This window comes from Cricetulus griseus, chromosome 2, assembly GCF_003668045.3.
Source record: "Cricetulus griseus strain 17A/GY chromosome 2, alternate assembly CriGri-PICRH-1.0, whole genome shotgun sequence".
NCBI lineage: Eukaryota > Metazoa > Chordata > Mammalia > Rodentia > Cricetidae > Cricetulus > Cricetulus griseus.
In genome coordinates, this window is record NC_048595.1 from 148,586,027 (window position 1) to 148,605,892 (window position 19,866).

Here is a 19,866-nt window from a genome sequence, read left to right on the forward strand (position 1 = left end):
AAACATCTGAGTCAAAGGAAAGGGAGAGGTTGATGAAATCCCCTCAAAACCATAAAGCAACCACAAGTATCTAAATGAATTTCTTTCCATCTCTCACTCTGAATAACAAAATAGAAAAAGAAATATGTCAGAATTTCATGGCAGGAGTAGAAAATGAAGGCCACACCTTGCTTTGCTGGACAGCTGAGCACATACAGTAACAAACCCTAAGGAGGAAGGATGGGTATCCACTCATTACATCATTGGCTTCACACACCAAGCAATTGGGATTAAGTGTTGGCTCTGCTGCTTCTTGACTTGGTAAGCTACATAGGGAATAAAGACAAAACCCTATCCTTCTCAAATGAGGTCAATGGAAACAGAACTATTTTCTGTGAGCATACAATAAGTCAATGTGCATTCAATATTTGAATACAATGAACACGTTGCTTTACCTTTATTATGATGGAATGCACAATTAAACCTCCATTAAAACATCTTAAGAATGAAGTGTTCCACATTTGTGTTTGTGTTCCCAATGGAAGAGGCCCTGGTTGGGTGCTAAAGTAGACTTCATAGTTTATGGATAATAGAGCAGCTTTCTTTTTAAATTTAAATTAGAAGCAAACTTATTTTACATATCAACCTCAGTTCCCTTTCCTTCCCATCCTCCTAGGCCCCACCCTCTTCTCACTCCCTATCCCCTCCCCATGGAGAGTGAGGCCTTCCATGGGGATTATCAAAGTCTTTCACGTCATTTGGGGCAGGGCCTAGGATCCCCCTGTGTATTTAGTCTGAGAGAATATGCCTCCATGGAGGAATGGGCTCCCAAAGTCCATTCTTGCACTAGGGATAAATACTGGTTCTACTGAGGCTCCTAACTGTCACCCAAGCTCAGGGACCCTGGTTCAGTCCTATACTGGTTCCCCAGCTGTCTGGTTGGAGTCCATGAGCTCCTACTTGCTCAGGTCAGCTGTTTTTGTGGTTCTTGACCCCTTTGTTCATCACTCCTCATTCTCTACAACTAGATTCCTAGAGTTTGGCTCAGTGCTTAACTGTGGGATCTCTGCTTCTGTTTCCAACACCTACTGGATGAAGGATCTAGGATGGCATTTAAGGTAGTCATCAATCTCTTTATAGGTGAAGGGCATTTAAGGTGGCCCCTCCCCTATTGCCTAGATTCTTAGTTAGGGTAATCCTTGTGGATTTTTGAACATTTCCCTAGTGCCAGATTTCTCTTTAAAGCCATAATGGCTCCCTCTATTAAGGTATCTCCTTTTTGCTCTTCTGTATTCATCCTCCCAACTCAATCTTCCTGATCCCTCATGTTCTGCTCTCCCCTCATCTTCTCCCCTCCTCATTCTCCTACCTCCCTCTCCCCTCCCCCCATGTTCCCAATTTGTTCAGGAGATCTTGTCCCTCCCCCTTCCCTTTGCCCCGAAGCTCCCAATTTATTCAGGAGCTCTTGTCTGTTTCTTCTTCTCTGGGGGACTAAGTATGCCTCTTTTAGGGTCCTCTTTATTTCTTAGCTTCTATGGAGGTATGGATTGTAGGCTGGTAATCCTTTGCTCTTTGTCTAATATCCATATATAAGTGAGTACATACCATGTTTGTCTTTCTGTGACTGGGTTACCTCACTCAGGATGGTTTCTTTTAGTTCCATCCATTTGCCTGCAAACTTTAAGATTCCATTGTTTTGTTTTGTTTTCTGCTGAGTAGTACTCCTTTGTATAAATGTACCACATTTTCTTTATCCATTTTTTGGTTGAGGGGCATCTAGGTTGCTTCCAGGTTCTGGCTATTACAAATAATGCTGCTTTGAACATAGTTGAACAGATGTCCTTGTTGTATGACTGTGCATCCTTTGGGTATATCCCTAAGAGTGGAATTGCCAGATCCAAGGTAGACTGATTCCCATTTTCCTGAAGAACCACCATATTAATTTCCAAAGTGGCTATACAAGTTTGCACTCCCACCAGCAATGGAGGAGTGTTCCTCTTTCTCCACATCCTCTCCAGCATAGACTGTCATTGGTGTTTTTGATTTTAGCCATTCTGACTAAAAGCAAGATGGTATTTCAGTGTTGTTTTCATTTGCATTTCCCTGATGGCTAAGGATGTTGAACACTTTTTCATGTGTCTTTCAGCCATTTTAGATTCCTCTACTGAGAATTGTCTGTTTATTTCTGTACCCCACTTTTTAATTGGATTATTTGGTGTTTTGGTGACTAGTTTCTTGAGTTCTTTGTATATTTTGGAAATCAGCCCTCTGTCAGATGTGAGGTTAGTGAAGATTTTTTCCCAAATTGTGGGCTGCTGTAGAACAGCTTCCTTAATGTCATGAGGCATCCTTTTTTTCTGTGGCTCCTTATCACTACACATGCTTTCACTACCAACAGCAGTATCTACTCATTAGCACTACTTTCAGCTCTGACCCTTTGTTTTATTGTCCAAACCCAGTGGGCAATGGAGTATCATTGCATAATTTTCAAGATGGAAGGACATCTCTTCTTGATTTCCAGCTGAGAAAAAAAAAATGTAGGCTTAAGAAAATTCTCCCCTAGGCTACTGGATCTCTTTATGCACATTTACTGATGTTTTGTGACCCCACTCCACACAGCTATGAGTCTGGTCATTTTTAAATGCTGCCGTATCACCTTGCAACATTCAATAGAAAGAAGTGTGTATACCACAAATCTCTTCCAAATGTCTTGGCTTGGAGTTTATGTATGTCATATCCCCTGGTGACTCATTGATCAGAACTAGTCATGAGATGTAACTAACTGCAGGGGTGCTGAGAAACCTGCCCAGAGTCCAGGAAGCAGAGAAAACAGTAGAGTAGAAAATATTACTCATTACAGATCCTTTAAACAGTATTTTATCATGAATACAAATAGTGAGTATATAAACACTACCAAAACTTTGTCTTTTACATTATTCAAGATACACATATGTTTGTTTCTTTCATGAAAATATAAACTTCTATATCCCAGCTGAAACTACTGATAAATAATCCTGATTATGCTATCAGGAAAGCTTCCTGTGCAAGTTCAGTGTTATTTTTCTTAAAAATTTCAAGGTTTACCATGGAGTTTCTGCAAACACCATAGTCCCTTTTCACCGAGAATCCACATAGTGATACAATTGCTGGGCAGTCACTCATCAAATCCCCACTGATCATAAAGGTCTTCATACAAAGCTGACAAGCTGTGTGCTAGATCTAGCAGCTTCTTAATTAGTTGGAAAATCTTCTCAAACCTCCATTTGTAAATCATACACTGGTCATTTCACCCAAGAGTCTGTGCACTCCTCTTTCCATTTGCTGAACAACATTTCAAAGAAAATTGCTGTGTGTTTTCTGTCTTGAGGCAATGGTTCAATTTTTTCCCACAGCTTTGCAAGGAGGGCTTGGGCTCTTCCTACACACAGTAAATGCTCCAACCAATTCTGGAGTGCTTACATATTAGATTTCTAGAGGGTCTGTAAACTTCAAAGACAAGAGGCACAAGAACCACCACAAAAAGTTTATAGAACAATGAAACTAAAATTTCAAACCGATAGTCATTGGTGTGTGAAATCTGGGTTCTGCAGGAGACCAAGAACTCCATGTGTACATAAGAAGAGGTGGTTGGGCTGCTATGAGCTCTAGGCCTAGTGATGGTGGTTTTCTGTACACTCAACAGAGATTTATGCTTAATTAGTTTAAAAACATAAAAGATGTATAAAGAATATAGCAAATTATAACTATACAGAAGGGCTGGCACTCAATGGGTAAAAAACTTACATGCAAAACTGAGGACCAGAATCGGGTGCCCCAGACCCAACATCCTGTGTATCCCAGGCTTCCTACAGTAGATAGGATGTGGAGACAGGGGAAGTCCTGGAAGCTTTCTAATCAGCCAGCCTGCCATATGAATCAGTAGATCAGAGATCCTGTCTCAAACAATGTAGAAAGTGAGGACTGATACTCTATGCTGCCCTCTGGCCTCCACATGTGTACTATTGTGTATGTGTGCCCACACTCACATACACAAACATGACTTTGTACATGCACACACACAGAAAGAGAGGAGAAAGAGAGAGTAAAGAAATATGTAAATAAAGATTACACAACAATAAGCCAGTAAGAGTAAATATTTTTTTAAATTCTTTTATTTTACGTACCAACCACAATTCCTCCTCCCTCCCTTCCTCCCACCCCTCCACAGTAAGGGTAAGGCCTCCCATGGGAAGCCAACAAAGTCTGGCATATCAAGTTGAGGCAGGACCAATCCCCTCCCCCCATAACATAGAGAATTGGCTCCTAAATGTCAGTTCATGCACTAGGATAAATGCCTGATGGCTTGATGCCAGAAAATGGAAGGAGCTTTGACACTCTTGGATAGGTAGGATCAACATAGTAAAAATGGCAATCTTACCAAAAGTAATCCACAGATCCAATGCAATTCCCATCAAAATCCCAGCACAATTCTTCACAGGCCTTGAAAGAATAATACTCAACTTCATAGGAAAAACAAAAAACCAAGAACAGCCAAAACAACACTGTACAATAAAGAAACATCCTGAGGCATCACTATCCCTGATTTCAATCTATACTATAGAACTATAGTAATAAAAACAGGTTGGCATTGGCATGAAAATATACACGTAGATCAATGGAATCGAACCTAAGATCCTGACATTAATTCACACACCTATGAACACCTATACCTTATTTTTGACAAAGAAGCCAAAATTGTACAGTGGAAAAAAGAAAGCATCTTCAACAAATGGTGCTGGCATAACTGGATGTTAACATGTAGAAGAATGCAAATAAATATGTATCTATAGCCATGCACAAAACTCCAGTCCAAGTGAATCAAAGACCTCAACATAAATCCAATTGCACTGAGCTTTACAGAACAGAAAGTGGGAAGTAGCCTTGAACACATTGGCACAGGAGACCACTTCTTAAATATAACGCCAGTAGCACAGACACTGAGATCAACAATTAATAAATGGGACACCTGAAACTGAGAAGCCTCTGTAAGGCAAAGGACACAGTAAATAAGACAAAATGGTAGAACAGCAGCCTACAGAATGGGAAAAGTTCTTCACCAAGCCCACATCTGACTAAGGGCTGATCTCCAAAATATATAAATAACTCAAGAAACTAGGCACCCAAAAACCAAATAATCCAATTAAAAATGGGGTACAGATCTAAACAGAGAATTCCCAGCAGAAGAATTTCAAATTGCCAAAAGACATTTAAGGACTAATTCTTAAGCTCCTCAAGATGGTCATTGTCTTTCATTGTTATGAAATAAGGAAATAGATGCTCTCCAAGTAGATGTCTGCACACACTGACTGAAAAGACCTCAGATTTGCAACACCGTGTTTAGGAAATAATTGAGGGAAATGCTAAATTTCTTACATGCTGTCTTCTTCTTCTCCAATAAAGTTGTTTTTATTCTCTCCACCCACAGGAAATTTTCTGCAGCCTCATTAAACTAGACTACTAAAGGTTGTTCCACAAATGAGGCCACACTTGTCTCTCCCTTGAAATCCAGCTGTGCTTACGGGAACCAGAGACCTTGAGGTTCAAGGATTTTGACCTTCTGCTTCCTAGACACAGTGTGTGGACCACCCACTCTGTGAGGTGTCCATAAAATATTTACTTTTGAAATCACATTTTTAATCTCGTAAGTCCCAGTGTTTTCCTCATATGTCTGTCCTCTTTCCACTGCACAGACACTCATCAGGTGACATCATATACTGCCTCCACTTCTATTATGCTGTTTGATCATCTGCACAATGATGACACTTAAAATCTTGGCTACAGCCCAAGCTAAGCTAAACATCTGAACATCTGCACATCGTTTAACATATTTCACCACCAGGTGTCCTGGCCAGAAATTGGAATGGTATCTATGACCCTTCTCCCCATCTTTAATCAATTAATTCTCAGATTCCTTTCCTATCTGTGCAGTTTGGTCTCTAGTATAGATTCTGTAACTGTCCTAGTCATTCCTTCCTCACCCAGTCTTTTCACTTTATGACCAATTTCCCCACTGTTGCCAAAAGGCAAATCATACTCTTTCTCAATCAAAACTCTTTCCTGTTTTCCTTACCCTCTGGATGGCATGTATCTTTTAACTGCCCTTATGATTTGGCTATTAACTCCTCATCTGCACCACTTGGGGAAGCTCTATAGCGTTATCCAGCCACACTCAACTGTCCATTTCATTTGGTTGACTGTTCATGCTTGTCCTGGATGCTAGATCTTGGTATGCTGTCCTCTTGAAATATTGTTTTGTTTGTTTTCTTTCATTATGATCTGAAATTCCCCTCAACTGCTCTGTATCTCAGATGAATAAACCTCTTTGTGCTTTAGGTTGCAAATGAACCAACACCTCAGATTGATTACTTGAGATGTAAATTACACGTGCCTCATGTGGAGATCCCTAGGATTCTGTTGTTTTTGTCTTAACATATGAGGCAACAGATTGTTTGCCAGTTATACCCACCATAGCCACCTAGCTCATGAATGCATGGACTATGTGTGTTTTCAGATTAGAGCATATCAGACAAATGGGATGGGTTCAAGGAACACTGGAGCGGGACAAGGGACTGATAGCCAGCATTCTGAGGAGGACATATCACCTTTTCTAAAGAAGAAAGGCAGAGCAAGTGCCAGATCATCAGGATTTTCTCCTTCCGGTCTCCTGTGAGCTCATGTATGCACGTAAACAAAAACTATCTTCCTTCAACTCTTCACTTTGGTGCCAATACCTGCGGAGCAATGCAGATCTAAGGTCCCAGCACATATGCACAATGTACTTGTCTACTTCTTTTCCTACTGATAACCTAGCTATAATCACAGGCCCAAGGTATGGTCGCAGGCAGCACTCAACAATTATCCTCTCCCTCACCTCTGCTACATAGTTCTACATGCAGTAAATACAGAAAAGCTATGCATATAGTTTTAGTTTTCTCTGGTGACTTACTGCTTGGATATCTCAACTGCATTTAGATTTTTTTTGCCATACATGGAGTTAAAAAATAATAGAACTTTATGATTTTATCTTAACTTCTGTAACTTCCTTCTAACCTAACACCTTCCTACATTAACCTTGTCCACTTCTTATATCTTCTACCATTATATGTTTGACTTATGGGGCTCTTGACAGATCCAGGGACAGAGCCCCTGTCTGCCTGTCTCTGTCACAGGTTAGACATGTGACTTTGGAACACCTATGAGCAAAGTCAGGTGAGTTTCAGCTGGAACAACCACCCTTTTCCATTCCCTATTTTTTTTGTAAATTTCCACTTCCTTGACTCTACTTTAACCTTCAACCCTCCCCAATTATTCTCACTCATTCTTCCTTGACAACACTCCCCCACTCCTGTACAATTGGAGTTGGGTTTGGCATTTGACCCAAACTAGACTCTTTCACTTGCAGCAGCTGGTTCTTGGTTAGGATGTGTCCTTACCTTTTGTTTAGCGAATGGCTTGGCCCATCTTCCACTGTGCATTCAGTGAGATCCATTCTTACATCCTGGTGCATGCGATTGTCACAGGTTAGATTGCATGCGAGATTAAGAGGCCGTTGTTGCAGGAGAACATGGCTCAGATAAACACATTATTGGTGACTTGTTTTAAAGAAATAAACTGTGTAGCAAGGAGAATATTTTAAATCCTCAGTTGAATTTTTTGAAGCTTCATTTCATGATGCAGATTTTTAATATGAAATACCTGGATCCTATAAACTTAATCTCCTGCTTTCTTGCTTTCTGCTTAAAAACTCACTATTTTCTCTGCTGTTATAATTTGGTCAAAATTTTCCCCTCTCTAAAATATAATTCCCCTCCCCAATTATATTTTCAGAGTTGAGATTCTAGAGAAGTGATTGGAAGTTAAGCTATTGGACCAATGGGCTAATCTGTTGATGAAGCCACAGTAGAATGGGTTATCAGAATGTTGTGGAAGCTATAATGCTGGGCCTGGGTGGAGGAATTGGGTAACTAGAAGTTATATTTTGTTCCTGCCTCTCACTCTCTGTGCTTCTAAACCTTCACGAAGTGAGCTCTTATCTCATACTCCCTCTGCCATGGCAATCTGCTTTGCCATAAGCCAGCAGCAAAGGAGCCAGTAGAGCATGCTCTGAAACCTGCAAAAACATGGGCCAAAATAAACTTGTTCCCCTTTAAGCTGACTATACTCAGTTGCTTTTTCACATCCATGAATAGAAATTAATAGCAAACCTTTAATTTATTTCCGTCTATAAAAGTACTTCTTACTAAACTTAGTTTCATCATACAAAAACAATAATGTAAGAAAATTTTTATATCACTTAAAATTTTGTTATTTACATTCATGAACATGACTTAAAGTTGGAAATTGCTTGTTTGTTCCTTAGATATTTTCTAGTCTTTAGCAAACTTTAGCAATTGTTTCTTTTATAGCTGTACCAAGAATTTTATAATTTAGCCTTAACTCATTGCATTGCATTAAGACAAATAAGATAAAAGATAGCAGATATAGTCAATAGATGGACTGAAATCTATTCATTTAGAGTCAACATGTAGCATATTCTAAAAGTAAGCAATCATCAAATTTAAACTGAATAGTATCAATGTGGCTCAATAATTGCATAAATGATCATTGATTTTCCTTGTATGTGCTCAGAGGTCATGCATTTCATGATTTATTGTTTTGTTTTGTTCTAATAACAGTCATGTTTTAATAGGAACAGGGATATAACCCTATCAGGGTAGTGGTAAAGAGAACATTTCTTCCTGTTGCAGAGTTTACATCTGCTTGGTAATGCTACACAGTTAATTTCTGACTAGTTGTGTATCTTAGCAAATGTGGGCAAGTGTAATGTTTACCAATCCAAAAGATGAGTTGCTACTATAAAAATAGTGGTAGAAACCCTAGTGAAGATACAGAAAATTTTAAATAGTTGAGTCAGGCAATATTTAATATATCAAACATTAACTTGAATAACTACATATAAGGAAACATAAACCAAAGATATTGATCAGATCAAAAGATATCAGATTCCATGACCACTAGACCACTTTTCCTGAATTACTGTTCCTTGACTGTAGACAGATACATACCCTCAGTACATGAGTGCTTTGTTTATTGTTTATATTAGAAAAATAACATTTCATTAGAGATTACATATAGTACATCAAATTGGGACCATATGTAAGGAGTAAGTCAGCTACAGTCTCCTTAAGGACCACTTGAAATGTCCTTTGCCTGTTTCACAGACAGACCTGTAGAAGAGAAAAGAAATAAATGAAAATACATTCAACAATGCAGCGATAGAGCTGAATATCAAAAGGAGAGGTTGGGACTTCTATTGTATGAACTTTGGCCATGTCAACGATCTTACCTATATTAATTGACATTGATCTTACCTATATTAATAATGTTTTTAATAGTATTTAGAATTTTGGTATCTTCATGAAATCCTAATCAGAATGTTATTGTGGAAGAGCTTGAAAGAATACTTTGCATACAGCAAATTGCTTAATAAATAGTTATTTAATGAGATAGAAGGAACAAAGGGAGGAAAGATGAGAGAAAACAGGAAGAGGGGACTCCTCCATTTTTTGCATATTTCTTCTTTATCCAGAATTAATTATTTGCTCCAATCAAGTCCAGCTAACTCATTTATTGAACTAATTCCTATCACCCTTAAATATAACTCTCTCTAGGTTCTTGATTAAAATTTTCAGGTGCATGCACTTATCCTAATGATGCTTAGTAGTCAGAATTTTGGCAAGATAATCATCCACTGTATGTCCTTTCCATATTTTGTTTCACTTAAGATCCTTGTTGGTAAGCTATACTATCCGCCATATCACCACAACTATTTTGTGCTATTTTCTGGAGTTTTTCAAATATATTTATTGATATGAATGACCAGAATGACAGTGTTTTTAGAAGCTCTTGAATTGAAGAGCTTATACGTTATGCAAAGAACATTTAAAAAGCAACAGGGCCAGGATAGTTGTAGACCAAACAGTAAAGTCATTCTGTGGAAGAAAGGTACAAATAGACGTAACCACATAGAAGAGGTCTGGAGGGTGGGGGGGAGCTCAGAGCTTAGAGCAAGAAAGGACAGGGTTTTTAAAACACATTTTCAAACAAAAGGTTTTAAGGATTTTTATAATTTATATTATATCTATTCTTTATGGAAATATAGGGAAATAAAAACAATTACACTACAAAAATACAGTCATCAATGACATTTTAGTTTATAACCATCTAGTATATATTCAATAAATATGAATTTATTGCATATGTGCCTGTATCTTATACATAACAAAAATTAGTTTACATCTAATATTCTTTCTTATGATTGATCTTTTTTAATAAAAATATTGGGGGAAAACTTGCACATAAGAATCAGAAGGATCAGAATGTGTGTATGTGTGTGTATATATATGCATGTGTGTGTATGTGTACATATGAAAATGTTCAGTTAATGTATATCTGATGCTTCCTAATGAATCGCAGTTCTCTAGTACATAAAATGTATAATTTTAAAATTAACTTCTGTTGTTTGAAACTAGATTGTTCTACTTTTATATGCTTTCCATATCTACTATAAAACCATTTCTCTGTTTTATAGTATATATTTTCATGTTTTATTTAAAACATATGGAGATTAACATATTATTATGATAGCCATATAAAAATGCATTGAAAAGATTTTCTTCAAGTGATTTCCTAATATGGAATTCATAGGTCAATGAATGGCTAGGGCAGAACAAAAACAAATGAGTAATGATTTAGAGACAGAACTCCCTTTTCTAGGATCCACAGTGACTCTGGATGGCCACATGTTAAGTGGTATTGAGAGGTCATTCATGGGTGAGGAGAGGGGTAGAATATTGCAAATTTTCTAGTTTTGATATTTTGTGTCTCATTAGATACAAAGGAAAAACATAACTTGTTTGCTTCTCTCTGAGATATGTGGAAAGAAGATATTTCTGAATTTTGTATTCTTCTTTTAAAATCTGGTATGTATGGATAACTTCATAGATGCAGTGTTTGGCTTTCTGAGATTCTGAAACTCCAGGAGATAATAGCAGCACCACAGAGTCTCACACAGTTGGGAAGTACGTTTTTCAGCTTGTGTCTATCTAGATTCTAGATCTAGATTCTAGAAGTTATTGGTTCATCCAAGGACAAAGAATGGAGGGACTGAGAGGGAAGGCAAAGGAGAGCAAAGCAAGGGAAGGGAAGAGAGGGAAGGGAAAGGGCAAGAGGGGAGGAAGAGAGGGGAAGGAATGGGAGGGGAGGGAAGAGTACTTGACATAGACTTTTTTCTCATGAAGTGAGGAGCAATGTGTATTTTAAACAATCTAAGCTATGAGCAGTTACAGAGAATACTACAGTTACCTGCTGTTGGTATTAAGTGCCCTGAGCAAACATACCAGAGTAGATCAGGGTAGGACAAGAAGAGCATGGGACACAAAGAAGATCAGCAGTACCTGTACAATTGAGAAGAAAGAGGTAATACACTGGGTGTAGACAAAAATACAATTTTCTGTTGGCTTCACCCATCCATTGAGAAAACTAATCACAATTAATTTCAAACTTTCAGTATGTACAGCATGATGGCTGCATGCTAACTGTTTGTCAGTATGTAGCTTATTGTTCTGTAATCCAATCTCTTTCAATTTTAAAGTTTTGTTCATTTTTAAATAATGTATAAAGGAAAATTCCTCCCTAGATTGTATTCTTGGAAGAGATGTGAACACTAGGAAGACCCCTCGAAACTATATTGCAGTCACAATTATAAGGCTCAATGTGAGTTAGACAGAAGGGCAATTGTATAACTATATGTATCATATTATTATACTAAAAAATGTACAAAAAGTCATTGTCCTGAAGCTGGTGATTTACATGATAGTGTAGATAAACATATACACCATATTTATAACAAAAGGTACATAATATTGCATTCACTAAATGAAGTCAGGTGGCAGAAGGGCAGACTGAGTTAATATCTAAAGGGAGAACAAAGTAGTGCCTGTTGGAATGATGGGTATGGTTATTTTATTTCAAAAAGTATGTGTGATGGGGGGAGGAAATGAAGGAAAAGCAGATGATAAAATGAAATTAAAGAAGATAAATCCACATGTTTTAAAGAGAAATAAAGTGGAAAAATTACAACTCCCCCAAATCCTACCCCTCCTCATTTCCAGGAATGCTTGTCCTAGGTTTAATAGAGATGATCTACCAACCAAATAGTTCATTTCTCTAAGAATTTGGACAGCATTATACTACAACTTTTTTTTGAAGAATCAAAATGCCCAACTGTGTATTAAATTCCTTAGAAGTACTACCACAGTAAAAGGATTAAATTAAAATTAATCAAAATATTCAAAAATATCTTTTCATGGATTATTAATTGTAAAGAATTCTATTAAAGGCTATGGTGATATGTCAATGGAGAAAATACTTGCTGTGCTATAACGAGGGCCAGAGTTTGGATCCTCAGCACCCATGTAAATGCTAAATGGACATAATGGCCCAGCCACAATCCTAGCCCAATGTAGGTGATATAAGGGAGATTCCCGCAGCAAGCTGGCTTTTTTATATTAGCTGAATACATGAATTTTGGATTGGAGTGAGAGGCCCTGACTCAATAAATAAGGTGGATAGTGACTGCAAAAGATGTTAACCTTGGGATTCCTCACACATACCCATATATACACACATATTCATACGTACATATGCACCCATACACATACTCACTAGAAATATCTGTATGTAAAATAAAAGTAATTTTATTGCACATCCATTGGCAAAGCTGCTTCAACTAGAATGCAGAAAACATTGACATTCTGTCATTTCACATAATTCATTAGTGAACTTGGAAAAGCATGGATTATGTTTTCACCAGACTATAGTTCAAATCTCCTGATGTGTATGATCATAAGCAAATTAACATTTCTCATCATTCGCAAAGGATGGCAATAAGTAAAACATCTCTGAAGTCTCACTAAGAATGGGTATGTAGCATTTTTGTAGTTTTAAAACTCATTTAATTTTAGGTATAAAAGACATTTGGACTGAAAATGGGACTTATATCAGAATTGGATAATGGGTACTGCTGAAGGATGTGGTATATTTTTAGAAATCTTCCACATTGTAGGTTTAGATAAAACCATGACGTATTCAGGTGTGAATGCTTTTTTTTCATTTTTTTATTTTATTAGTTCAAATTAGGAACAAGCTTTCTTCAGATGTCAATCCCTTCTCCCTCTCCCTCCCCTCCAACCCAACATCCCACCTGCCCCTAGCCATCCTCCCCCCACTCCCCAGGCAGGGAAAGGCCCTCAAAAGGGGCTCCCCAAAGTCTACCTCAGGTGTGAATGCTTTTTAAAGCCTGAGACGTTGAAGGTGCTAAGAAGTAATCATTCAATGTCTCATTAAATTTGTGTACTAGACATGTTAATTGCCAATGCACATATATCTATTAAGTAAATAGTTAATGAATATATATAATGCAAAGTAGGAGTATGAAGACTTAAGTTTTTCCCAGTGAAATTTTTAAATAGATAAAAGCAACAATTGAGTTATCTATAAATGGTAAAAACTTTAAAAAATCATTTTAATTACTAACAATGGATAATTCCCTGTGCTGTAGTATAAAAGAGAGCATCACATATAATTTATGTCTCAGAATACAAAGAAAAGCCACATCTTCAGTCTGAACAATGTTTGATTATACTAAAGATGATATACAGTTCTGAGATATTTAGTCAACATTTCAAAACAAATCATTTTGAAGGAATTTGGCAGCATGTTTTGAACAGTTGTTCTACTTCTAATAGCTTACATTGAGACTGAAGACATGCCTGATGTAATTACTAAGCAGTATTTATTTTATTCTGTCAAATACCTAATTTTTATGTTTATCATATATGCCTCCCTTAATTTTCTGGATGACTTTGCTCATAGATAATAATTTGGAACACAATATAAATATAATGAAGTCAAGTTGAAGTTTCTATTAAAACCAGATTTGTTGCCTAAATGTATTAGTGTCTCTGTGTCTTTCTCTGTTGGTTTACTTATTTTCTTGTGCTTTCTCTATGCTGCACAAGTACATAGTGGAATAATTCTTCCCTTTATGTGTGTATATTCATATTTCTTTCACATGATAGTTTTTTTTAGCTTCTGTTATTATTTGAATGTGAAATGCCCTTCATGAGTACATATGGTTGGACATTTTTATCCCCTAGCTGGTGGGTTGCAATGTTCCCAGAGTCTGTAGAATCTTGAGGAGGTAGAGTCTAATGGGAGGAAGTACATCGGGGTTATTTGGATTTTAAGGTTTTATGGTCTCATTCCACTTCCTGACTTGTCTCTGTTTCCTGGACTGTGGTAATTTGAGGAGTCCCAGCCCTATGCTCTTGTCTCAGTGAATTCCATGATGCCTTTACTTTGATGATAAACTGTACCCCCTACTCCCAGCCCCTCCCCCAAAAAACCACAAAGTAAAATAAACCTTTTCAACTTTAAATTGCTTCTTGTCAGGTATTTTGTCACAGAAATGAGAAAAGGAATAATAGCAGATGGCATAGAGGTAGAGAGATTCCCGAGTAGAGCACATGACCTCAGATTAGGTTAGGATGCAAATTGTTAACCTGGTATTCTTGTGAAGAGAATATTTCTAAAAGCTTAGTTTACAAGACTAGAATAATAATACACACTGTCTTGGTTACTTTTTTTTTTTTACTGCTGTGAAAGGACACCATGACCAAGGCCACTTATTTCATTTGGGGTTTAAGGTTCCAGAGGTTGGTAGTGTCCATGACCATTATTTTGCAAGCATGGTGACAGGCCATCAGGCTTGGCACTGGAGTAGTAGCTGAGAGCTTGCATCTTAATAAGAAGCAAGAGGCGGAGGGTGGAAGGAGCTCATGGAATGATGTGGGGTTTAGAAATCTCAAAGCCAACCCTAGTTACTCACATCCTCTAGCAAGACATACCTCCCAATCCTTCCCAAACTGTTCCTCTAACTGGAGACTAAATATTCAAACATATCAGCCAAGGGATGCCATTCTTATCCAAACCACCACACACATTAAGGTTCTGGCAGGATTAAAGGAGATTTTATATGACATACAGCAACTAAAGTTTAGTAAGTGTCAGTTTTCTGGCATCTTCCTTCTTTTAAAAGGTGTATATGATTTAAAAAAAAAACCCTAAAATGTCAAAGACTTTAAGGTAAAATGGAATGCTTTAGTGTTAAATATACTCTTCAAATATATTCTGTGAGTCTACTTTATGTTATGTTTTACTAATTTTCTGTTAAATTAAGTGTCTATCAAAATACTTGGTGACTCGTTCAAAAATAAAGATTTATTATGCTTCATTTTTCTATTCTTGTATCACTCCAGCCTCTGCAGCAACTCCAAGATAAGCACATCAAGGATTTACAGCTAGTATCTGCATATGAACAAGAACGTGGAGTATTTGTCTTTCTGGGCTTGGATTATTTAGTCAGTATTTTGTTTTCAGTTCATCTATTTCTTACAAAGTTCACCTTTATTTACTGTTGGATAAAATTACATTGTGTATATGTACCACATTTCCATTATCCATTCATCAGATGGACATTAGGCTGGTTCCATTTCCTAGCTGTGGTGAATAGAGTAGCTATAAACATGGGTGTGCAATATGTCTGTAATAAGATATGGAGTCCTTTGGAGTGGTATAAACTAGGTTATATGGGCATTTTACTTTTAGCATTTTTAACTAAATTTATTCATTTATTTTACATCCTGACCAGTTTCTCCTCCTTCCTTTCCTCCCATTCTCTCCCACTTTCCTCCCCTTGGCTCCCCCCCCCCCCCCCCCGCCCATGCACTCCTCCTCTGTTTCTGTTCAGAAAGGGGCAGGCCTCGGTAAGACTAAACTCCTCCCCTTTCATTAAGACTGGGCAAGTCAACCCAGTATGAAGAATAGATTCCCAAGAGCCAGCCAAAGCATTAGAGTCAGGTCTTGCTCCCATTGCTAGGAGTTCCACAAATAGACCAAGCTACACAACCATCCCATGAAGGCTAGCTAGCTGTCAGTTAAGACTCTGTGAGCTCCTATGAGTTCAGGTCAGTTGTTTTTGTAGGTTCCCTTGTGATGTCCTTGACCTCCTGGGCTCATAGACTCCTTCTTCCTCTCTTCAACAGGATTCCCAGAGCTTAGCCCAGTGTTTGACTGTGGATTTCTGCATGTTTCAATCAGTAACTGGATAAAGGCTCTCTAATGACAATTGGGGTAGTTACCTGTCTGATTCTAGGAGATAGCCAGTTCAGGCTACCTGTCCACTGCTACTAGGAGTCTCAACTGGGACTAATCATCTTTGTAGATTAGTGGGAATTTCACTTGTACCAGGCTTCTGCCTGACCTTCGTATGACCCCATATCAAGACATCTCTTCCAGTACTCCTTCCTCCATTTACTCCCTAACAAGATCCCTCAAGTTCCCATTCACACCAACCCCCTGTCTAACCAGGAGGTCTCTTCTATTTCCCTTTCCCAGGGAAATCCACGAATCCCCATTTCGGCCCTCCATGTCACCTAGCCTCTCTGGGGTTGTGGGTTGTTTCATGATTATCCTTTACTTTGCAGCTAATGTCTACTTATAAGGAGTACATACTATGTTTCTATTTCTGTGTCTGGGTTACCTCACTCCGGATGATTTTTTTCTAGTTCTATCTTTTTACCCACCAATTTCATGATACCATTTTTTTTTAACAGCTGAGTAATACTCCATTGTGTAAGTTACTGCTAAGGACCACAGAATTTTGCAGTAAGAGTTCAGTTCACACTTCAGGTATCAATCCATCAGAGATTGTGCATCTCTTGAAGGACATGCCTCATTTAGCAAGGCAATGAGGAATATTGTCACCAGAGATGCATATATCAACCTTATCTGAAAGATGATAAGGAATATTGCCTTCTGAATGTGTCAGTTGTCCCGTAATGCAGATTCTTGTGGGAAGAGCTCATTCCCTCACATTACAGCTTGTGGATTTTCCCACAGCACTAAAGTGTGTGAATTGTTTACTGGGCATATATATCTGTAGATGGTCTGGAAGATGACTTTTCATTTAGTTACATAGATTTGATATATAGAATACATAACTGGATCTATTGGTCCCACAAGGACTGTGGACTCTTAACAACCTGATTTGTTCTCTTGCTCAGGATTACTGCACACATTTAGCTCACTGTCACCTCAGAGCCAGTTCAAACTAGGCTGAAGGCCTTTTGTAAATAGATCGGCAGTTTGAAAGCTTACAGTTATGTACAAGGTCAGAGTTGCAGATGTCCAACCAAGGATCCTAAGAAAAGCATGCCAACTCCTCACTTGCCAGTCTGCTAACAATAGAACTGTGTCTTGAAAATGCCATTGGGCACTGTGCCCTCCCTGTCAGGACATAGTTTTGCTACTATGGCCTTGGACCCTTGTGTTGTCATGGTAAACAGCTCAGCTCCTTATTGCTTGCTCTAGGAATGTGCTTTTGACTAAAGAGAGAAATTTCTTTATCACTTCAAGCTGCTAGGTACTCTCCAAGGGCTTTTGACTTAGTTAATCATGGGAGTTTGGCTCAGTTAATGATACAAGGCATTTGTTCTATCTTGTGGAGCAATGGTTAAATCAAATTAGCTGATGGACACCTAGACTGTTTCCATTTTCTACTGATTGTGCATGAATATCAGTAAGCTCTATAAGCAAGTATCTCTGTAGTAGAATATCAAGAGTATGCCTAGATGTGGTAGAGCTGGATCATATGGTAGACTTATATCTAGCTTTGTTAGTAACAGCCACACTGATTTCAATACTGTTTCCTTTTTAATAGACTTATCTATTACACATAAATACAAAATTCCTTTAAGGTTAAAGGAGGAAAAAACATTTATACCAACACCAACCAAAATATTGGTAATATCAGATGATGTACAAATTAATGTACACTTATTGCTAAGGATAAGTAGTTGCATTTTCTTAAAATTTCTAATTCACCAGGAAAGTGTACTTCTAAATTTATGTAATCTTATTAACACTGAAATTTAAAAGACAAATGAATAATTAACATAAATAAAGAGAGAATAAATCCATATCCACCATAGGAGGTTTTAACAGGTATCTCATGGTGATGAATACACTTGTCCAAATAGTCAACAATGATATGGAATATCTACCCATCCAAAGCAGCCAACAACACACAGTGGACACATAAAGAAAACTATACCCAGTGTCAGAATAGATTTTCCTTATTGTTGTTTAGGAATGTGCTGCTTGTAAACACTTGTCTGAAACGACTCACATCCTGGATCACCCATGCACCTTCAACACATATCAAATGCTTTAAGACAGTCACATAAAAATAGACACAGTATGAAAAAAGACTTAATTATCAAGGGAACACTTCACTTTAAAACCCACAGGTCTGAAATGAAGAACAGCTGAAAACCAGCAAGGCCAGCCTCTGGTGGCAGAATCATTCTATTTTCTTTCAAGATGTATGTTGTATGTTGTGTAACTGATACCCAGCTCCCAACTTTCTACAAGAAAGCTCAGATTTGTGGTCCATATTACAGTGGTGCTTTCCATCTTCTACTGACATGTAAGTTTGCTGATAATTAGACTCAGTCGTGAATGAAGGCAAGCAAGGAATTCTCTCTGCTGGACCTTGTTGGTTATATTAATTTGGTTTATCTCCCAACTGAAAGACATTAGTGAAGTTTGCTTAGACAAAATACCCCAGTTCAATCTCATTATTTTTCTTGAATATATGTGAAAATAACAACAGGGCCATTTAACATATTAACTGATGGAAGAATTACTGTAATTAAATGATTTCTAATTTTGTACAGCGAATTTGGTTCATAAAAGCATAGCTTAAAGCTCTTAGGTTTTACATTGCTAGCCAAGATCCTGGGGAAAGTTAAGAACAAGTACTATATGATATCAGTCCTCAGTCATATTTTTCCTTGAGGAGAAAAGATAAACATATATATAGTTGATAAAGGGAGAATTTCATTCTTGTGAAACCTCAACAACTTATTTTAAATGACAACACAGCTTGGGACAATTGATGTGTGATGAAGCATGCTTCTGTTAGATTTCAGATGTGAAGGAAACTAGAGTCAGTGCAAGTGCGTATGCTCTGAAGATGCTTCTCAATGGCTTTTGGTACAGGGCAAAAGCTTTTATTTGCTGCTAAACAAAATTCTGTAGAGAAATGACTTAACAGAAGTTGGAGAAATAGCTCAGTTGTCAAGAGTGGATATTGCTCTTGCATAGAACCTGAGGTTCTCATTCCCAGCAACCAAGTCAGGTGGCTCATAGCTGTCTGTGTCTGATGCCCTTTGTTGTCCTCTGTAGGCACCTCAGTCATCTGTCATACACATAGGCAGACACACACATACACACACACACATATATATATATATATATATATATATATATATATATATAATTTAAAAAACAAAACAATGCATGCTAGTAAGTCAATCATGTTCAAAAGCAAAGCACAAAATGTTTTAAGCTATCTAGAAAGTGAAAAACATTGTAGTACTGTTTTTCTGAATTCTGAAATGTAAACACAGATGCAGAAAAATACAAAATAATGTATACTTCAGTAATAAAAATGATGACATAAATATGCATTACCTACCACCCTTGTTGATAAATAGCACTCTGTTGACTGGGTATGAGACTACTATTCTCTTATACTAAGTATTTCTTGATTTTTCTGTATGTTACACCAGGAGTGTGTTTGTGCTCCATTAGTTTATATTTTCCTAGTTACAGTGCAAATTTTGTTCTCCCCCATGATGTAAATAGGGCAGGTTTCAATAT

General features: G+C 37.6%; 1 protein-coding gene across 4 annotated transcripts in view; it reads right to left on the reverse strand.

Annotated features, from left to right (window-relative positions):
• Positions 1 to 9,201: 9,201 nt before the first annotated feature.
• The window catches only part of CUNH8orf34 (chromosome unknown C8orf34 homolog), a 392,051-nt gene continuing 381,386 nt past the window's right edge, over positions 9,202 to 19,866 (reverse strand). For all 4 annotated transcript variants that reach the window (XM_035440010.1, XM_035440008.1, XM_035440009.1 and 1 more), the window contains 2 exons: positions 11,418 to 11,474; positions 9,202 to 9,245 (listed from right to left, as the gene is read on the reverse strand). In XM_035440010.1, the coding sequence (XP_035295901.1) occupies positions 9,202 to 9,245; positions 11,418 to 11,474 (101 nt within the window). The remainder of the gene's footprint in view (positions 9,246 to 11,417; positions 11,475 to 19,866) is intronic.